The 18,292-nt window shown below is 37.9% G+C and overlaps 1 protein-coding gene across 3 annotated transcripts in view; it reads right to left on the bottom strand.

Annotated features, from left to right (window-relative positions):
- Positions 1–18,292, bottom strand: part of AP2B1 (adaptor related protein complex 2 subunit beta 1) — a 121,831-nt gene that overhangs the window by 96,602 nt on the left and 6,937 nt on the right. For all 3 annotated transcript variants that reach the window (XM_004434855.3, XM_004434858.2, XM_087440820.1), the window contains exons 3-5: positions 14,272–14,377; positions 9,304–9,439; positions 8,331–8,576 (exon numbers count right to left, since the gene is read on the bottom strand). In XM_004434855.3, coding sequence (XP_004434912.1) covers positions 8,331–8,576; positions 9,304–9,439; positions 14,272–14,377 — 488 coding nt within the window. The remainder of the gene's footprint in view (positions 1–8,330; positions 8,577–9,303; positions 9,440–14,271; positions 14,378–18,292) is intronic.

Genomic DNA, 18,292 nt, shown 5'->3' with positions numbered 1-18,292 from the left:
TCCATGCCAATCCTCCTCTTTTTGCTGAGGAAGACTGCCCTGAGCTAACATCCATGCCCATCTTCCTCCACTTTATGTGGGACGCCGCCACAGCACGGCCTGACAAGCGGTGCGTCGGTGCGCGCCCGGGATCCGAACACAGGCTGCCAGCAGCAGAGTGCGCGCACTTAACCGCTATGCCATGGGGCCGGCCCCCGCAAATACTCTCAAAGCAAAACACTACAAATAAATGTCCACAAACAGATGAAAGGCACTCCTAAGAATCAAAGAGTTACTTGGCCCATAGGCCCTAAAATTACACTAAAGCATGCTGTGACATGAACAAAACAAAAATTTATCATCACACCACTTATTATCTCCTTTTGAGAGTAAAGTAATCCCTTGCCAAATGAGAGCCTTGAGATCATCTTATAAAGGGGACACTTAGAAATGAACGAGCCATGATCTTTTGGTACACTACTAAATTACTGTGTACAACAGATCCTGTTTTCAGGAAGTTGCTGATGAAAACTGCTTTAAAGGTATATCCTTGAACAATTACCTTTTAAAAGTAATTTTGCAAGGATGTGGTCAATAATATTGTAAATAGACGTAACTTCATTTGTGGGTACGCTGCCCTCAGAATTACCCTAAAAAACAATGTCTGGCTCTAAATAACATACAAAAGAATTAAATAGCTTTTAAAAATAAATTTGCCATTGAAAGATTCACCCTTCTAAAATCATAAATATCCAGCACCACAATAACTATACAATACAGAATATAATTGTTTGTTATTATCAGGGGCTTACTCTGTACCAGGTTCAGTATTAAGTGCTTTGCAAGCCCTGTATCCCTTAATGTTCACAACAATCCTACGACAGAAGCACTATTTATAATCTCCATTTTGTAGATGAGGGTACTGAGAAGTTTAGGGAGATCACACAGCTAAGAAATGGCAGAACAGGTTACAAATCTAAGTCTGTTTGGTTCCAGAGCCTGAGTTTTAACCACTGTGCTATAGTACTGGGAAAAAAAATAACATTTCACAGTTACAAAGCACTTTTCTGTTTTTGAGATACTTTCATACAGAGTGAGTCAACTCTTTATAAAAGGAAGTGTTTAAATGCAATTTGGTATCCTGGATTGAATCCTGGAACAGCAAAAGCACATTTGTGTTGAAACAGATGAAATTTGAATAAACACTGTACTTTAGTTAATAGTAATGTACCAATGCTAATTTCTTAGTTTTGACAAATGTACCATGGTTATGTAAGATGTTAACATTAAGTGAAACTGAGTGAAGGGTATATGGAAACTTTCTGTACTGTCTTTGCAATTTATCTGTAAATCTAAAATTATTCCCCCCTCAAATGAGTTTATTTTAAAAAAACAACCTAAGTTGGTAATAACTGAGAAAATAAAATCTGATTTTTTGTGTGGGTGTGTGAGAAAGATTAGCCCTGAGCTAACGTCCGTTGCCAATCTTCCTCTTTTTGCTTGAGGAAGATCAGCCCTAAGCTAACATCTGTGCCAGGCTTCCTCTATTTTGTATGTGGGGCACCTCCACAGTATGGCTTGATGAGCAGCGTGTAGGTCTGTGCCTGGGATTCGAACCAATAAACCCCAGGCCGCTGAAGCAGAGCACTCTAACTTAACGACTATACCACTGGGCTGGCCCCCGATGATATATTTTTTTTTTTTAAGTGACAATGCACAGAAAAAGATTTCCACAAAGTTTATTATAAAGGAAAACAAAAATCGTTTGCTTCCTCTGTAAGTACAGCCAGAAAAGCACTCAGATCAACCAGTGGGAAATTCAAGAGTTTGGCAATTGGCCTTACATTAAAGCAGCCTCCAATGATTTCACTTATTCAACACTTCAATCCTGCAGAAATTAACAGTGGCTCCTCTGTTAGTACCAAATATGACATTACTCACTTGGGGAACTCAGACCCAGACTGAACATATTACCACCTACATTACTCTTATCAAGTGCCTACCACATACCGACACTCTCACACATGCCTCAAATTCTACCAGCTCTGCAACTCCTTTAAGGACATGTGGCATGAAGAGCATTAGGCATTTCTAATGCCACTTATGTATAATATTTTAATTTTATAACTCTCCTACTTATTAATATCTATTTAGAGATAACAGAAATCATATAATTAAAGTACTAAACTGAGCGAGGTCATTAAGTTTTTCTATGCATTCTAGGCCTACCTTTAATAGACAATTTAACACAGCCCACAAGGACATCAAATATATTCTGACAAAAATCCTTCTTGAATTTACAAAGTGATCTAGAGAGACATGACTTTTTCAATATTTATCATCTCACACTGATAACAAACCACAATGCAACTAAATTTTCTAAGGTCTAAATAAAAATTACAATAATAGAAAGTTTTTAATGTTAGGTCTGTTCCTCAAGAATTTGTTGTTGTTAGTGCCATCGAGTAGATTCTGACTCCTAGTGACCCTGTGTGGAGCACAGCTGAACCCTGCTCAATCTTTTTGCACCATCCTCTTGCCTTCCAGCACTTTCTCAGACAACGCTCTGCTGCTATGCATAGCCAATTTTTTCAGAAGTGGGTGGCCAGGTCCTTCTTCCTAGTCTGTATTAGTCTGGAAGCTCCGCTGAAACCTATCCACCATGGGTGACCCTGATGGTATTTGAAATACTGGTGGCATAGCTTTCAGCATCACAGCAACATGCAGCCACCACAGTCTGACAACTGATAGACGGGTAGGGTGGTTCCCTGACCCAGAAAAGAAGCCGGGCCATGGCAGTGAGAGTGCTGAATCTTACCCACTAGACCACCAGGGCTGGCTCAAGAACAGCTGTAGTTTATTAAGCATTTACTGTTATGTCAGGCATTATTTAAATTTTTAAATAAATTATTCCTTCTTGTTCAAAATAATCCAGTAAAATAAGCATTGTTACCTCTATTTCACAGATGAAGAAACTGAAGACCATTTTAAATAACTTAATCAAGGTCATGTTTCTAGTAAGCAGCCACGCTAGGACTCAAAACGGCAGCCCCTCTGGCCCTAAAGGCTATATGCTATTTCCATAATCCAAATTTTCAAAACCTTAGCACTACTGACGTTTTGGGACGAATAATTCTTTGTTGTAAAGGGCTGCTTTGTGCACTGCAGTACGTTGAAAGTATCCCTGGACTCTACCTACTAGATTCAAGCAGCACCCTCCCATCAGTTGTGACAACCAAGTGTTTCCAGACGTTGCCAAATGTCCCCTGGGGAGCAAAATCACTCCCAGTGGAGAAGCACTGCCATAATCCCATGCTGCTTCTACATGCTGGCGAGCACACAGTTAAAATATATACCACTTCTAAGAAGAAAAACAAACAAAAAGCAAAGCACATGTGGTGGGGCTGTCAAGAGAGTCTCTGGAGTGGCAGATTCTACTGTAAATATGTTAACTGAAGCTGGAATACCTCAACTGCCTCTGAGAGAGACAAGAAAAACCACAGTAAGGAGGGAAAATTCCTAATATATGGGCAAAGAGCTAGACAACAGTCACTATCACTCAAAAGTGCATTTGTCTTTCAAATATAAACAATGAGACAGAATTTTTAAAATTCTGACATTTGTGAAGAAATCATGGGAGCTATTTTCCTATAGCTCCAAAATGTTTCCTCATTCTGAATACAGGTTTACCTTTATTTATTATTTTTTTTGTGATGAAGATCAGTCCTGTGCTAACATCTGCCAATCCTCCTCTTTTTTTTGCTGAGGAAGACTGGCGCTGGGCTAACATCTGTGCCCATCTTCCTCCACTTTATATGGGACGCTGCCACAGCATGGCTTGCAAGCGGTGCATTGGTGCGTGCCCAGGATCCAAACCGGCGAATCCCCCAGGCCGCTGCAGCGGAGCGCACACATTTAACCGCTTGTGCCGCTGGGCCGGCCCCCAGGTTTACTTTTAAAATAAAAGTAATAAAATAAAATAAAATCTGAAAATAAGTTTAGCTCTAATTCTGTCAGAAAATATTTTACTATATGTGTTTTACAGATATCAAAGGAATCAGAACCTTTTAAATGAACATTGTAGCAATAATGTTAACCCTTGCCTAAGATCTACTTTATAATGACGCAGCAGCAGCCATCATCTCGTGAGCTCCCATAAACCAGGCACTTTAATAGATGCTTTTTTTATGCAACAGCTCAGTTAATACTCCCAACTCTCTAAAATGGTAGCGCTCATTCTACAGAAGAGGAAACAGACTCAGGGAGGTTAAGCTAGGAGTTACCACAGTGAGAACTTTTTACTTCAAGGTTTATCTTTTCCCTTGCAAATAGTTTTTCACTGCAAGTCAGCTTTAATTAAATTATAAATGGTAAAACAACTACAGAAAATGAGAGGTGTGAGATCCCCTAACAAAGACAGGGAACGAAAATATAACAAAGTTCTATTACTTGCAGCAAGGTACACTACCCCCAAGAACCAGCCTAGAGGTCAACATAACCGCACGAATAGTCAGATCCTGATCAACATTTTACTCTCAGATTTCAAAGTCATTTCTGCAGATGTTCTGATGCTTTCACATCTAGGATGCCCTTCTGAAGTGAGCTACAACAAAACTACTAAGGCAGAACCACCTGGAAGCGTTAATATCTTTTGCAAAAGATTCTAATCTTTGCTGTGCAGTGCTGCCACCATGTGGAACAACTTGTGAAAAAGCGGAACAAATTACCCCTCAAAAGCAGTAAAACAGGACTCATATCCACCATCAGAGTAAGAGGATTGAGAGGATTTCCATCTTAAAACAGTTCTCAGATAATTAAAGGCCTTCACATGTTCAAAATTTTAACCACCTTGAGAAAATGAAACAGTTCTAAATGTGTGTGTGTGTATATACACATTTAAATACTATTGTATACATAATCCATCAAGGCAGTGAGTGATCAGTAACGGGTATTGGGATTCAGAACCAGGTTAGAATCCTGGCTACATTACCACCAACTGTATGACTCTGGGATAATTCTTCAGCCTGAGTGTACATTTCCTGATCTCTAACATGGAATAACCTCCACTTCACTGGGAAGATATGAGAACTAAGTAAAATATCGTAAGTAAAAGCATTTATCACTGTGCCAGGCATAAAATTCACTTAAACTTAAATTTCCCTTCTCCTAATGACACAAAGTCATCATAAGCCTTAGGAACGTCTCAGATGTTTGAGTTACTAAACCTTACATTCCACCACCAGCCCTCAGAAGTTACTTAACATTCATCCGTTTCCTATCGTCAGCATTTGACCCAACTGATGAAAAGAAAATCAGTGGTCTAATGACAGTTGTGATACTTTTTGGTAAAAAGCAGGTAAAAAAAGTAAGGTTGAGAAGAAAAGTACAGGTTCAAGATCAAAAGTAGGCGTGTGTGTATGTGTTGGCTATCTCTTAGTCCAAGCTTTTCAGTTCTTCACTAAAACAAGAATAAAGAGCTCAAGAAGTGATCTGAATGTGAGTATATAAAACAAGGCCAGGACGAGAGTAAGGCAAGAGAGGCAGCCCCCTCTCAGGCCTGTGTGGGTAGAGTCGGCCCCCTAGAGTGAAAACCTCCTTAAATTGTGTACCCTGGGTGACTTGCTAGCAATAAGTGAACAATATCAGGGGAAAGTTCTGGTACTCAGAAGCCTGACAAGAATCAGAAAGATTTTCTATTTAGAGGGCAGTAGGTCCAACAATTTAATATCTAATGCTGACACCTGCTCTAGGAAAATCTGCAATAAAGATACAGTAAAAAAGGCATTCCTGAAACAGTTTCTCAAAAATCTACCAAGTAACCTTAAATTTTCTCTACAAGTTTTCTCAAAATACTTATGAAAATCTCCCCAAATCACCTTTCTGATTTGTTGTAGTAAAAATAGGTTTAAGAATTATTAAGAGCATTATAGTTTACTATAATGTTATATTAAATTCAAATAGAGACCCATTCACGTGTTGCCCATTTAACTTACTTATATATAGGTACAGGGTAGGGGAAGAAAACAAGGAAAACAAAATTGGCATGTATTGATAATTACTGAAACTGGTGATGGTAAATGGGTCATTTTATTTATTTTATTCATTTAGTTGCTCTAATGTTGAATACGTATGAAAATTCCCATAATAAAAAGTATAAATAAACAAACGGCATACATATACTACCTGAGTACTATGCACTGGATGAAAACTATCCCTTTCTCTACAATGAAAACTTTCAATAAATTAGACAAATTAAGCTTGTTCCAGAATTGTTCCATTCTCTCAAGTGATCTAGATAAAGATCTCTAAGTGCTACTTAGGTACAAAAATAAATGCCTTTACTAATCCCTCAATTAGTTCCTATCCCTGACCATCTAATTTTATAGGTTCTGCCTTGAAGAATTTACATTAGCATAGAGATGCCTTTTTCTCCCCAAACTGGAATTGCCTATATGAGTTAGAACTCATTTTCACCTCGCTCCACGCCACATTCTTAGCCCCACTGAATATTTAACAAGTTTCCACAGGGCTCATGATATCCTGCTCATCTCGATGGATTGTAGAGCCCAAACACTTTTCATCTTCTCATCTGTCCTCAGGTAGAAAATTTCAAAGACAGTTACACAAAATAACAAAGTAAATCAAAAGCAATGCCCAAAACAAGTTGGTACCAGCTAAACATTCTATAAAATAGATACCACTGCTTTATAAATTTACTTCTTTATGGAATTAGAAAAAAAAGATGCCACGTGATGCCACTTGAGGGAAAAAAAGGCAGAGTTGAATCTTCTAATACTGGTGGTGGTACCCTGTGAGAAATCATGGTTTAAGAACACACCCACACCCACATGCACTTCTATGCATAGGAGGTGGCTGAAAGATTCCTGATGGTAGGTAGTACCACAGCACCTTAGAAAGAACGTGGCTAGGGCCGGCCCTGTGGCTTGGTGGTTAAGTGCGCGCGCTGCGATGCTGGTGGCCCGGGTTCGGATCCCGGGTGCGCATCGAGGCACCACTTCTCCGTTCATCCTGAGGCCGAGTCCCGCATACAGCAACTAGAAGGATGTGCAGCTACGACATACAACTATCCACTGGGGCTTTGGGGGGAAAAAAATAAAATAAATAAAATCTTTAAAAAAAAAAAAAAAAAAAAAAAAAAGAACGTGGCTTGTTTTATCCTTTGACCTTGATACTAAACTTGAAGGATAACCAACAGAAGCCAAGGCTACCCAAAGAATAAGATGAATCAAATGAAATGTCAAAGCAGAGATCTGAGCTGGTAATTTACAAATGAGAGACAATGTCTATTTCAAGACAAATTCCAACTCCCTATTTCAAAAAGTTCAACAAAAACAAATATTCAGAGGTTACTCATTGATTAACTCTTAACGTTATTCACCTCCAAGTAAATATTGCATTAGCCAAATAGGGGAGAGAAAGTGGCTATATCCCTCCATCTTCTCAGTAATGATACTTAGTGACCATTCACTCAATTCCAATGAGCTTCAGTTACTAGAGTCAATGTATCTCTTGGGCTTGCTCCCCTTCACTACATAGGCAAAAACTTTAAAATGAAAAGGTCTCCAAATATTTTAAGGTGTTAAGTTATGTTCCAGCTGCCAAAAATTTAGAACATAATGAAGTTTGCTAAAAAGAATCTTGCCCCAGAATCTCCTGTAGAAGAACGTATTACAATAATTAGGCAATAAAGATAACTTTGATTCAGTTTCTATTTCCACACCACCAGAAAATACCACAAACATCTCTCTGAAGAAATAATGTTAAAAAAACTGATAAAAATTTAAAGTAGGGCCGGCCTGGTGGCTCAAGCGGTTAAGTGCACGAGCTAAACTGCGGCAGCCCGGGGTTTGCCAGTTCGGATCCCGGGCGTGCACCAATGCACTGTTTGGCAAGCCATGCTGTGGCGGCGTCCCATATAAAGTAGAGGAAGATGGGCACAGATGTTAGCCCAGGGCCAGTCTTCCTCAGCAAAAAGAGGAGGATTGGCAGATGTTAGCTCAGGGCTGATCTTCCTCACAAATAAATAAATAAATAAATAAATAAAGTAAAACCTCCTTAAGAAAACGATGAAAGAACTAGTTTGTTTCTGAGCAAATATAGGGTTAAGTATGATACAAAGGTTTGCTTTAAACCCTTGTATTTTAGTACCTGGTTTTCATCTCAGAAACACCTAGGGTGCGAGATAGACAATCTTTGGGGACACACAGAAGTCATGCTTCCCATAGCTAACCAATGGTTCAAAGTCCCAAAGATAAGATTTGTTTTAAGCATGCTTTTCAAAGGGACCCATTTTAAATATTGTTCTCTTTATAAAAGCAGAAGCCTGTTACCATTGGATTTGAATCTGCTATGAGATCCCGCAGAGAATCCAGAAATCCCTGATCTTCCACCATTTGGGCGTTGATGTCATGGAGTTTTGCCACACAGACTGCTGCTGTTTTCCGAACATAGGGATCCTCATCCTTCAAGCACTTGCGGAGGGGCTCACAGAGATATTCCGTAATCTTGTCCACCCGGATGCACCCCATGGTTCTGACTGCCAAGGCCCGAATCAGAGGATTGGGATCTTCACAGTCCTATAAAAAACAATCTCTGACAACTATAGGTATACGCGACTAAAAGTAAACAGTCTAGTTTACATAAGCCACAGAAGAATATTTCACTAATGTAAGCATCCACTCACACTCTACAGCAGTACCCAAATCTCTCACACTATTCCTTTCCTAAGTACAAATCTTAGTTGCCTGTTTAAGAGTTTAGGTTAGGATTCCATTTAACTGTTTTATAAACACAATGAAGAAATGCCTAGTAGGATTCATTCCAGGGCTGGTTAGAAGCCTAGTGAGCCATTGTTACTACCCCCAAGGCCATTAGTGGACCTGACATAAAAACAGAAAAGGCCTTTGGGCTTGTATTCTGGTACAGGAAAAAAATGAAGAATTGGAAAGACAAAACAGATAAAGTCCCAGGTTACTGATACTATAACGATATGCCCAACCTCTGTCAGCCTTGGAAGGTAAAACAGTGAGGTTTCACCTGGGTTTCTTCTCCAATCTGGCAAGGATGCACCAAGCCCAGCTAACAGAAGGCTCACCATATGGTTTGAACTGGATGAAAAATGTTGGCATACAGAATGCTTAAAACATGAACATTTCCTACTCACTGCCTGTTCTTCTCTAGAGGCCCTCTTTTGGAACAGAGGTTGTTTATTTGCAATGCAGACACTAACTACATCAAGAGATGTTTCTGAAAATGTTATCTGAGGTAGAAGAACCTGCTCTTGAGTCCTTGAGGAAAAGTTACCTTCACAAAGCTGTTGACAGCCATGATGGCCATGTCTGGCTGACTCTTGGCATAGTTCATCAAGTAGAGATAGACGAGCTTCTTTAGTTCCAGGTTGTCAGTCTGCATACAGTTCACTACATCTGGAAAAAGAGAGCTGAGAAGAGAAAGGGAAAGTGAATAGATGTTGGTGCCAAGCTGTTGAACAGAACATGAAGAAACGGCCTTATTTTACAAAGTGATTTGATGCAAGGACAAATGTCCCCACAGTGATGATAATAATCACAGAAATGAATTACCCAAGAAATTCTACTACTGGTGCCAAGAAGGTCTCTAAACATAGATTGTGTAAAAACTTTATTATGAAAACTTTCAAACAAACAAAAGTACAGAGAGCAGTAGTATAATGAACCCAATGTATCCATCATTGAGTTGCAAACAAAGATTGATATATGCTCAATCTTGTTGCAGACATATCCTCAACCCAGTCTCCCTCCCCCAGGCCCTACCCCATTTAGTTGCTCTGGATTATTTTTAAACAAATCCTAGACATCATATCATTTAATATACAATATTTTACTGTGTATCTTTAGGAATCTTTTTTTTTAAATCACTATCTTTATCACAAAAAAATTAACAATAATTCTTCACATATAAGTTCATTGCAGTTTCAAAGGGCTATAATTGTTATACTTTTTAATGCTCATATTCTTCCATCCTTGACCAGTGGGAACTTATTCAGTTAGCTCCTGAGTCCTTGTGACATGACTCTGTATTTTCAATAGCTTCCTTGTTTTCTGGTAGGACAAGATGCTCCATCCAGGCTCATTTTGTACATTTCTGATCCCACAACTGGAATCAGTCATTTCTCTAAGATGTCCCAATTCCTTTTCTGTGGAATTTATTTATTTATTTTTAACACTACCCATTCAGACAAATGAAAATTTGAATATACTCAAATATAAAAAGAGTTTATACTTTTCCCAGGTTCAAGTCATTTAATGATTTACCATTCTCCTATAAAGCCAAAGGAAAGAAATTTTTGCTTCCAATCACCAAGTAGCACCATCAGCTTGGAAGGGTTGAGCTTGTCAGATTTTAAAGTGTAAACTGTATTTTTTAATATATTTTAACTATAATTTTATTGAAAGTTAGCAATTAACCTTCCCCCTAAGGCTTTATCAAAGTACCTTACAAATTTTAAATACTTCTAAATATCTTACTACTAGTACAGAAGAAAGGAAAAGCAAATGTCAGTATATTTCTAAAGAAAAGTAAGAGAATGACTGAAATAATTGGTCACATGGTATAGCCTCCTTACACACAAAAAAACATACAGAAATAGAAATTATTTACAAAAAGGAAGATGGATTGCAAAAGTCAAAGATTCCACCATATCTCCAATGAACTAATGGCTTCTGCCCTGGAAGACAAACTATTTGTTTAACTTGCACGTATGTACCTAGTGTAGTTTCATGCACATGTAGATATTTAACAAATGCCAATAAGCACTCTCCAAAAATGAGTGTTCTTTCCATCTCCTAGGGGACTAGCTCATGTGTAAAACAACAGTAAAACCAGTAAATAAATGTGAAACATTAACCAATAGTAAATTTAAGATCCTAAATAATTTAATTCCAACAACCTGCACAAGAGCAAGAAAATCTTCATCAAAAATTGTCAAAGTTCTAGAGGTAAAAACTGTTAAGCACCAATCTATAAATCAGAAACCTGAACTTTCCAATACAGTAGCCACTAGTCACATGTGGCTACAGAGCACTTGCAATATGGCTAGTCCAAACTGAGATGTGATGAATATGTAAAACATATACTGGATTTTGAAGACTTAGTATGAAAAATATAATGTATAGTATCTCATTAATATTTTTTTATATTGACTTCACACTGAAATGATACTATTTTGGATATACTGGGCTAAACAAAATATATTACTAAAATTAACTTCATATATTTTTAACTTTTTTAATGTGGCTACAAGAAAATTTTAAATTACCTATGTGGCTCGCATTGCATTTCTATCTGATAGCACTGAACTTGAGATTACTTGCAGGGGAGACCAAAATACGATAACTTACAAATAGCTAATCTCTGTTCTGTTTCTTTGAGTTTTCTTTCTAGGCACAAATCCCATCTCCTCCAAGAAGGGTTCTTTTCAACTATTCCTATTTACATAGATCTCTCTTTTATAGAACTCTTATTGCCTTTAAAGTGTACATTCTAGTACCTAATTACAGAACTGTATTTTATTATTCCCTAATTTTTCAAATTCGGGATCTCTTCAACTAGACAGGAAGTGCTATGAAGGCTAAAAAAAAATCTACTATCCTTTTGTTTGAATTATGATATGTGGTATAGTGCTAGGCACAAAATAAATTACCAGCGATTAACAGATTAACAAATAGTATTTACCAAGCATACAAAAAGAAACTCTGAGTTTTAACTTTTCTGTAGGATATAGAAATAAGCTTGGTAAGAAGACAAAAGCCCCACCAATGAAGTATGCTGACTTTCACCAGTTCATCTGTACTGATGCTCTCAAACTAGATTTACTCCTTGGCAAAAACAGTCCTTCAGTGACTAGACAGATCGTGGGTAGGCAAAATGAAGTCTGTGGGCCAAATTCAGCCCACCACCTACTTTTGTATGAGCTGTGAGCTAAAAGTGGTTTTTACAGATGAACATTTACAACTGATTTGATGATAGAGAATATTAACTTTTAATCCCAACTAAGCAAAATGTTATCCCCCAGAAAGAATCCCAATCTTCTCATTAGTAGACCTGTAGTACAAAAAAACTGTTATATTTTGAATTTCATCAACAAAAAAATTATGGAAAATTGTTTTCTCTCTTGTTATATAATTACCTACACAATAGCCTCAATTTTTTGCCTCTTGGCCTGCGAGGCCAAGAGTATTTACTATCTTGCCCTTTACAGAAAAACATCTGCTGACCTCTGAGATAGATGGTCACAGAACAGTAAGTTAAGAACCAAATATGGTTATGTGCTAACAAACAAAACTCCGACAACAAAAACCCGCCTCAGAACAGAAGCACCTGGAGCACAAGAAGACACCGAGTCATTACTTATTGCCACCATGTCCACCTGGGCTCCTGATCTAGTTAGAGGAGCTGTTCTCACCTTTCTGGTCTCATGAACCCTTTACACTTTTAAAAATTACTGAGATCCCCAGCGAGTTTTGTTCACGTGGGTTATACCTACTGATATTTTACCATAATAGGAATTAAAATTGAAAATTTTTAAATGGATTAATCAATATTTTTAAATTAACAATAATAAATGCATTTCATATTAACATAAATATCATTTTAAAGTAAAAATTTACTTTTTCCTTATTAAGAAGACGACATGGTTTTACATGTTTGCAAATCTCTTTATTGTCTAGTTTAAACAAAGACAGCTGGATTCTCCTATCTGCTTCTGCATTCAACCTGTCATAGAATGTTGTTTTGGCTGAAGTGTAAGCAGAAAATCCAGCTTCATACTTGTACACAAACTGGAAAAGGGAGGAGTATTTTTATAGCTTTTTCATATAACTGGATATTCTTTGATACATTAAAGCTAGACAAATGGTGTTTTTGTGATTTTTAGTCCACAAATAGTAGTTTCTTAAAAGTTAGTTGCAATGCGGAATCTGAAACGATATCCATAAACACTTTGTACTTGGTTGCATTAAAATCTATTCATTTATCATTTATTTTGAATGGATCTTTTACCCATGTGTAATTTTGTGATATATGCATTGGTCATTTGGAAAATACTGGTTCAATGAGTTATGCAGCTTTTCCTGATGTTAACATATTTCATTATATAACAGCAAATAATCACATTCATTAATTTTACCACCAATCTCACCAGAAAAGTCTCTAAGTATTGGGAAGCTGTCAAGCTCACAATGGAAGACACAAGTTTTCCAACACTCTAATTTTTACTTTCAAGCTCAAAATTTATCTACTGTTAAATTTTTTCACTTGAAGTGACAGGTTCACTTTGTTCATTTTTGATAAAATGTCTCCCAAATACTGAAGTCTGATTAATGATAATTTGTCTGTCAAGCATTCTTTCACATAAAAATGGTGTTCCCAATTCAAACGATTGTGCAAGGGCTTTTTTTGCAAGTCAACCATCACACTTTGCTATGCAGCAAGACTGCTTTATGTACAATTCCTATTTCATTACAAAGAATATTAAAAAGACCTGTACTTAAGGTTCAAGGTTTAATAAAATAAATTTTTAATGCTTCATGAAGGACAGTCCTAAGTGAAACTGCCCTACATTCCTGCAAGTACACAGCGGTGAAGAATACAATGACTACTGCTATCATTTGGCACCACTGCTTTGATTCATGCTAAGGCACCAGCAGTGCAAATGTCAATATAGTAAAAAAGGCAAATAATACATAAATATTATTATAAGAACAGCTTTGACCTCATGGACCCCCTGAAAGGACCTTGGGAATCCTCTGGGGCCTGCAGACAACACTTACTTATTTCCAAATGGTCTTGCTAAGTTACAGAAATATCAAAAAAAAAAAAAAAAAAAAAAAAAGGATTTTTTTAACATTGACTTTCATCTCAAATTCAGCAACTAAATGTAGAGTTATAAAGTTGAGGGCACTGGCTTGAGCCAATTAAAGAACATATGAATGAGCTTCTGCCTCTCAGTATATTTTTAATCATCTTCTAAAACTACCTCGGCAACAGATTTGTAACTGTGCCAACTCTTGGGAGGTTTTATGCTAGATCTGTATCCAACAAAATCAAACTGGTTTCACTCTTCCAAAAAACAAATTAAGTCACAGAATTAATATAAAAGCAACTACAATTCCTGATGATGTTTTCAGTGGGACAAAACCACTCTTATAGGTTCTACTATTATAACAGTTTTAAATGAAAAGCAGTAAAAGCCATAAAATAGAGTCTAAAGTGACCAGGAGCAGGAGTGATTACCTAACATCCTTCCCCACAGTCATAGCAGCAATCACTTTCTTCACAGCCTCCTTCCTCTTTTCTTTCTTTTCATTGTTGAGTTCAGCCTTTAATTCAAAGATTTCTCCTATAAGAGAAGAGAACAAATGGGTGAGGTCTCAGGATCAGAGAACTGGAGCAGAATACTGTACTATGTAATAAGTAACACCAGCATAGCTGACCAGAGGCAGGGCAGCAACTGAAATAGGATTATTTAAAATTATAGGATAGGTACAATTCAAATATCTAGAATACTAACTGACCCATTGATAAGGACACCATCCTTTAGGTTATGGCCAGAGAGGAAGGAGCAATCCAGATCTTAGGGAGCACAGGAGTGGGAAAAAGCAAATCTCATGGTATCTTACTACAATGGGGAAAGAATGATATCTGCGGGGTGATCTCCAATCAGAATTTCAAGGTTCTGGGGAAAAAATAAATGTAGGCAGGGAACGGGTTCACAAATCAGTGTTTTCAAATCAGAAGAGACTCTAGATATCATCTCATTCACTCACTCTCAACTTTACAGATAAAGAACTGAGTCTCAAAGGTCACAGAGTTAGTGATTGAGCTGGCCTTAGAACTACGTCTCTTGACTCCTGAATCCAGACATCCTCAGCCTTGGCCACACGCTATTACCTGGAAAGTATTTAAAAATAACAATGCTCAGGCTTCACTCTGGACCAAATAAATCAGAATGGCAAGAAGTAGAACTCCTATGTTCGTGTTTTTAAAATTTCCCCCAAGTGATTCTAATGCACAACCAAGGTTGAGAATCACTGCTCTAATCAGTACTTTAAGAAGTTACTGGGCTTTAAGGCCCCATCCTATTCAATCAATCTAACAGAAATAACAACCTTGAAGCTTCAAGAATGGTACAAACCAGAGTCATTTCTAAAGGTACAGTCTTGAATGACTGACTGACACCCTGCACTGCAAAATGCCAGGGCTGTCACCACTATTTTAAGGCCCAGGCTCATCTATCATCAGAAAGCTAGAGCTGAAATAAAAGAGAAGGTAACAACCATCAACTGGTTGCAAAAGAAATAAGAAAATACACTGATAAGCCCATGAAAAAGAAGTCGACTACTCCCGATTCAGCCTTCCATCTATACTCTTAAACTATTCTATAATATTGCCTCATTTTACTCCACCTTTATGACTGTTCTTGATGTTCATTTTAACTAGACCTCATTCACCAGTACAGAAATAGTGGAGACAGCAAACTTTGTGATCTGCTGAAGCCTCCAAAAGGGAAGGATGAAACTGATAAGAAACAAAGAAGCTGAGTGCTAAAAAAGCTTGTTACATCAATATCCATTGCCAAGAAGGCAACCAAATTAATGTTACAAAAATCACTGTTTTATTTAATCAACAGCTGGAAAAATAGCACAGCCAGAAAAGCTGGGCCCTTTAAAGAATGACCTTTAAGTCATTCTCCTCTTCACCAAATCCTCTGCTGCCAAATCCAGCTCTTAGGGTTTCCACCAATTACTTCTGGGAACAGTAAAAGACAAGCAGTAGGGTTTCAGCAAGTCTGAATTGTGAATAGCAGCATGAGTTGAAGAATCAAAACAGGATGTAACTGAAATTATTCCAATTCCAATAGCATAAATTTAAAGAATATATTCCAGTGCAGCTCTGGTGGGCGTTGCAGGAAGTAAAAGGAACACAGTCTATCCATTTTTTAAAATGTGGTATTTACCCAGCCATGATTCAACCTGTAAGTCTCAAACTTTTACAAATCCCAGAATAAAAAAACGTTACCAGGATCCATTACAAGAGAAGGTTTGGAGAGTCAAGTGAGTTTTAGAATTATATCTTTTTATGTCATTATAGACAATATCTTGGTCATCAAAGCACCCAAAATGTTAGAAGCAATAAATACATTTCAGAATGATAAGAGAATCAGAAAAAAGCCGAAAATGAATGACAAGTGGCTAATGGTTTTTGTGAGGGATAGGTAATAAAGATAGGGAGGAAAAAGTTGGATGGAGCCAGAGGGGCACGAAGTGAGGCAAGGTATCTCGTACATACTACAACTTTATTAAATTCTTATCTTTTTTCCCTCCTCCTCCCCTTAATCAAATCTACGAAGTACTGCTAGCAGCTACCAATAGTTCTCAATCTTGGCTACACATAAGAAAAATCTGGGGAACTTTTAAAAATCCCCACACCCACGCCATATCCCAGACCAATGAAATCAGGATATCTCGGGGCCGGGGGGGAGATCTGGACATTAATATTGTGTTAAACTTCACTGGGCAATTCCAATGTGTAGGCAAGGTTGAATGCAGGGTCAGTCAGACCACTGACTAGTAGCTGATATAATTAAGCAACTCACTGTAGAGTTTTCTGTATTATAACAGCGGAGCTTGTTTACCCTTACATAATTCCAAATGACAGAACAGGACACATATGTTTGCACTTTCTAGTGCTCCTTGCTCACTCCAGGCCACGACAGTGTACCCTCCTATTTTTTAATTTTATTGTTGAAATCATTTTAATCTTAAAAGTTGCAAGACTCCCCGATTGTTAACATTATGCCATCTTTTTTTCTTTTTTTTTTTTTGGTGAGGAAGATCAGCCCTAAGCTAACATCCATGCCAATCCTCCTCTTTTTGCTGAGGAAGACCAGCTCCGAGCTAACATCTATTGCCAATCCTCCTCTTTTTGCTGAGGAAGACTGGCCCTGGGCTAACATCTGTGCCCATCTTCCTCCACTTTATATGGGACACCGCCACAGCATGGCCTGACAAGCGGTGCATCGGTGCGCGCCCAGGATCTGAACCCGGGCCGCCAGCAGCGGAGCACGTGCACTTAACCGCTATGCCATGGGGCTGGCCCCATGCCACTTTTTTTTTCTTAATCATACTTTCTACGTTTACACGTTTTTTTTCCTGAATCATTTAACAGTAAGCTGCAGATAACATGTCTCTTTAGCTCTAAATATGTCAGTGTATAATACCTAAGAACAAGAAATTATCTTATATAACCATAATACAGTGATCAAAATCAGGAAATTTAACATTGATATACCATTATCATCTAATCTATAGATCTTACTCACAGGTCTTGATAACGCCCTTTAAAGATTTTATTTATTTATTTTTTCCCCCCAAAGCCCCAGTAGATAGTTGTATGTCATAGCTGCACATCCTTCTAGTTGCTGTATGTGGGACTCGGCCTCAGGATGGACGGAGAAGTGGTGCCTCGGTGCGCACCCGGGATCCGAACCAGGGCCGCCAGCATCGGAGTGCGCGCACTTAACCACCAAGCCACGGGGCCGGCCCGATAACGCCCTTTATAGCATTTTTACCCTCATCCCCTTGGGCCAGCATCCAATTCAGGATCATGCATTACATTTATTGTCACGCCTCTTTAGCCTCCTTTAATCTGAAACAGTTTCTCAGTCTTTCTTTCACGATAATGACATTCTTAAAAGTATAGGCCAGTTATTTTAAAAAAGGCCCTCAGTTTGAGTTTGTCATGGTGTTCCCTCATGATTACAATGGGGTTATGCATTTTGGCAGGCATATTTCATAAGCAATGGTATGTTGTTCTTAAGGCATCACATCAAGAGGAAAATGATGTTAATTTGTCCCAGTATTGGTGATGTTAACACGGAATATTTGGATAAGGTGCTAAATGCCAGGTTTTAACGCTGTAAAGTTACTATTTTTTCCTTTGTAATTAGTAAGTAATTTGTGAAAGGATACTTTGAGAATATTTAAATATCCTGTTCCTCATCAAACTTTCACCTGCTAGTTGTTTTAGCATTCATTGATGCCTCTTGCCTGAATCATTTATTACTATGATTTATGTGTATATATGTATTTACTAATCAGTGAGTTATAATCCACTATTGTGATCATTTTTTTAAATTCTCAAATTATCTCAAACTTGGCCAGCAGAAGCCCCTTCTACTTGCTTCTCCTTGACATATCCCATCATTTTTTGAGCACTTCCTTGCTTTCTGGTACAAGTTCATGTTCATCTTGTA

The sequence above is a fragment of the Ceratotherium simum genome, chromosome 16 (genome assembly GCF_057802395.1).
Source record: "Ceratotherium simum simum isolate JZ-2026a chromosome 16, ASM5780239v1, whole genome shotgun sequence".
Classification (NCBI taxonomy): Eukaryota; Metazoa; Chordata; class Mammalia; order Perissodactyla; family Rhinocerotidae; genus Ceratotherium; species Ceratotherium simum.
Note: the sequence above shows the minus strand (reverse complement) of the source record. Positions and strands in the feature narration are given on the sequence as shown.